Source organism: Trichechus manatus, unplaced genomic scaffold (genome assembly GCF_000243295.1).
Source record: "Trichechus manatus latirostris isolate Lorelei unplaced genomic scaffold, TriManLat1.0 scaffold00176, whole genome shotgun sequence".
Classification (NCBI taxonomy): domain Eukaryota; kingdom Metazoa; phylum Chordata; class Mammalia; order Sirenia; family Trichechidae; genus Trichechus; species Trichechus manatus.
This window is the reverse complement of record NW_004444112.1, coordinates 3,489,413-3,493,362: the sequence shown is the minus strand read 5'-3', so window position 1 is coordinate 3,493,362 and position 3,950 is coordinate 3,489,413. Positions and strand designations below refer to the sequence as shown.

General features: G+C 39.4%; 1 protein-coding gene across 1 annotated transcript; it reads left to right on the top strand.

The window, feature by feature from the left end:
• Positions 1-1,070: 1,070 nt before the first annotated feature.
• On the top strand, positions 1,071-2,036 carry LOC101345404 (vomeronasal type-1 receptor 1-like). The gene is given in 1 exon segment (XM_012558568.1): positions 1,071-2,036. A coding segment is annotated over 1 exon segment (966 nt).
• Positions 2,037-3,950: the final 1,914 nt, after the last annotated feature.

The window sequence follows — 3,950 nt, the reverse complement described above, 5'->3', positions numbered from 1 at the left end:
AGGGCTCCAAAATAAAATAAAGTAAATGAAATTAATTCAAATAAGATAAATTGAAATTAAATGAAATAAAAAGAATAAAATGAATAAAGTTATTAAAATACAGTAGTTAAAATAATTAAAACAAAGTAAATAAAATAAATAAAAATAATATAAGACAAAGTAACGACATAAAGTAAATAATAAGATGAAGCGAAAGTAAATATGAAATAAAAATATTAAAATAAAACAAAATGAATAATATAAAGTAAATGAAATAAAATTAATTAAAATAAAATGAAATAAAGTAGACAAAATACCACAATATAATAAAGTATTCAAAATAAATAAAATGGAGTAAATGAAATAACTAAAATAATATATAATGAAATAAAATAAAATGAATAAATAATACATGATAAACAAATGAACTAATAAGTAGTAAAATAAAATGAATGGAACTAAATGAAGTTAATAAAATAAAATAAATTGTAAAAATATTTAAATAAAATATTATAAATTACAATTGGGTCATTTTGATTTTTCCTTTAATTTCCTGGGTCTTAAGCTTTGTATAATTTGGTAATGTGTTATATGTCAATAAATAGTAATAACAGCTGTAACGTTATGATTAATTTAGAATTTAACATTATAAACTGCTCTTTGTTCAGTTCTTTAACTGATATGTAGATTCATACAATCTGTATGAAAATACAAAAGAAATGATTAATGCTTTCTCATTATCAGTTTCCAGAATAAGAATATATTCTCAGACTAACATTGTACATGGTATAGAGAAATGTTTTTTATTCAGTTTTATAGCTGTGGAGAATTATATGGTGGGAATTGCATGTCATTCATTGAAACAGCCCCCTTCAGTTGGACATTGGGTTGTTTCCAACATAGGAACTTAACTAATAATCTTTGAACCCATAAGCACATATTCTTAACGTCCATTTAAAGAGACAAAATGAGAAATATGTGTTAGATTTAGCATTACAAAAATTTCTGGGAAGGTGGCGGTAATAAACTTTTGTTTATGTTTCTATTTTTTTTACCCAAATTGAAACCAGTATCTCCTAGGTATTGATATGATGGAATCCGCCAACTTGGAAATGGGGATCATTTTCCTCAATCAGATGGGAGCAGGAATACTGGGAAACTCCTCCCTCCTTTGTCTTTATAACTTCTCTCTGCTCACTGGACACAAATTGAGGCCTACAGACTTGATTCTCAACCAGCTGGTTTTAGCCAACAACTTGGTTCTTTTCTCTAAAGGAATCCCATAGACAATGGCAGCTTTTGGATGGAAATATTTCCTGGATGATGATGGATGTAAACTTGTCTTCTATTTTTACAGAGTGGCCAGAGGAGTTTCCCTCAGCACCACCTGCCTTCTGAGTGGCTTTCAGGTAATTAAGCTTTGCCCCAGGATCTCTAGATGGATGGAGCAAAGAATTAGATCCCAAAACTGCATTGGCTTCTGCTGTTTCCTCTGCTGGATCCTGTATCTGTCGTTAAATACTTTTATTGCTATGAATGTAACAGGGTCAAAGAGCAAAAACATGAGTATGGAGAAAAATTATGGATACTGTTACTCACCCATTCCAGATAGATTTGTAGTCTTACTACATGCTGTTATATTCTCCTCTATTGATGTTATATGTTTGGTCCTCCTGGTCTGGGCCAGTGGCTCCATGGTCCTCGTCCTGCACAGACACGAGCAGCAAGTTCAACACATTCACAGCAACAGCTTCTCCCCCAGAACTTCCCATGAGGCCAGAGCTACATGCACCATCCTGATCCTGGTGAGTGCCTTTGTATTTTACTCTCTTTCTTCCATTTCAGCTCTTTATAATGCTCTTATTGTGATACCAAGCCAGTGGCTTTTGGACACTTTTGTGTCCCTGGCTTTGTGTTTCCCCACATTTAGCCTCTTTTTGCTTATCACCAATGACAGCCGTTTCTCTCAGTTCTTGTTCGATTTCTGGAACAGAAGAAAGCATTTATATCTAGAACATAGTAGTAGTAGCATCAGAGTCCATCTAAATTCAAGATGAGGGATAATTGGACTCATCATCAACCTAAAGCTGATTCCTATGAGGTGGAAGTCAGACATACCTCCACTCTCCAATTGTTTTACCAGTTCTGACACCAGCCATCCCCACCAAGGCACTGTCTACTTCTATGCTGGGTTTGATAATTTGTTGCAATGGCCACACAGAACTCACTGACCATACTCACAGTTATGAGGTTTATTAGAGAAGTAACAGGGTACAACTCAGGTCAAGGTCAACTTGGAAGAAACAGGAACAACTCAAGAGACAGGATACAGTTCACCAATCAGGACAGCTTCCATCCGAGACAGCTCTTGGCTTCTCATCCATGCTCAGGCAAGCGTTACAGCTCTTTAACTCTGCTGACACATGCCCAGCAGCACCCCACTCCACCAGCGAGTCTCCTGCCCAAAAGTGCTCAACTCTCTCTCTCCATGGAATGAGAAGCCCACTACAGCCATCTTGCTGTCTTATGCTTCTGCTGTCATGTGCCACTGCCATCTTGTGCTGTCTCCAGTGTTACAACTCTGTCTCCTGGATCTAGGAGGTTCTCAGCACAGGGACCCTGGGTCCAAAAGATGCACTCTACCCTAGGTTCTTCTTCCTGATGGTAGTGAGGTCTCCCTCAAACTCTGTGGGATTGGTCCTTTAAAGCCTAGCAAGATGGCAAAAATGGCCAATCATCTTGGTAGGCCACAGTCACTGTAAAAATGGTGTGGGGGTAGTGTCAAATCTCCTCTGACTTCACAAGGTGGAAGGAGAATCAAGATCAACAGCCCATGGCTGATTCTTATGAGACTGAGATCAGATATGCCTCCTCTCTCCACCGTCCTTACCAATTCTGACACTAACAGTCCCTCCCACAGCACTCTCTACTTCTCTGCTGGGTTTGATAATTCATTGTAATGGCCACACAGAATTCACAGACAATACTTACAATTATTTGGTTTATTAGGGAAGTAACAGGTTACAATTCACGTTCAGGATAAACTTTTTCCATCAGGATAGCTTCTTCTCAGCCATGCTCCACAGACATGCCTCACTGGCCCTCAGCCTCTGCCCTGCTCCAGCAAGTGTTACAAAGCTCTTAGCTCAGCTGATAAGTGCCCAGAGGCACCCTACTCCACCAGTAAGCCTTGGCCCAAAGGCACTCGGCTTTCTCTCTCTATGGGTCAGGAAGCCCACCATGCCATCTCTGCCACTGCTTCTTGAGCTCTCGCTCTCTCTCCTTGTTCTAGGAGCTTCTCGGCCCAGGGATCCCAGGTCTCAAAGATGTGCTCTTCAGTCCTGGATGTTCTTCCTTGATGGTGGTGGGATCCTCTTTCTGCTCTGGAACTGGTTTTCTTTTAAGCCTAGTGGGATGGCAAAACTGACTAATCTCCTTGGTGGGCCATAGTTGCCTTATTTGCACAGTCCCTTGGGTGGAGGTTACAAGACTATAGTGAGAAAGGCCACACAAAAGTGATCCATCGCACCACAGTCACCTAGTTTGCATAGTAATTCACCAATTCCCATACTGTTTTTATGCACCTTATTTGCATAGTACACTAATCAATCCCTTTGCAAGATTGTGCCTACCAAATCGTCTTGGAAGAACTACAAACCCAGGGCTGGAAAGACCACATATAAAGAGAAACCCATTGCTTTGCAATATCTGGTTAAACAGCTAGAACACTTCTGATTTCTGCAGTTAGGTCAATGATAGTGCGGTGTGATGGATCACTTTTGTGTGGACTTTCTCACCATGGTCTTATAACTCCCACCCAAGTGATTGGGTGGAACTGTGCAAATAAGGCAATTATGGCCCACCAAGGGGACTGGTCACTTTTGTCATCCTGCTAGGCTTAAAAGAGAGCCAATTTCAGAGCAGAAAGAGGATCTCACCTTCACCAAGGAAGAAGGACCAAGTGCAGAGCA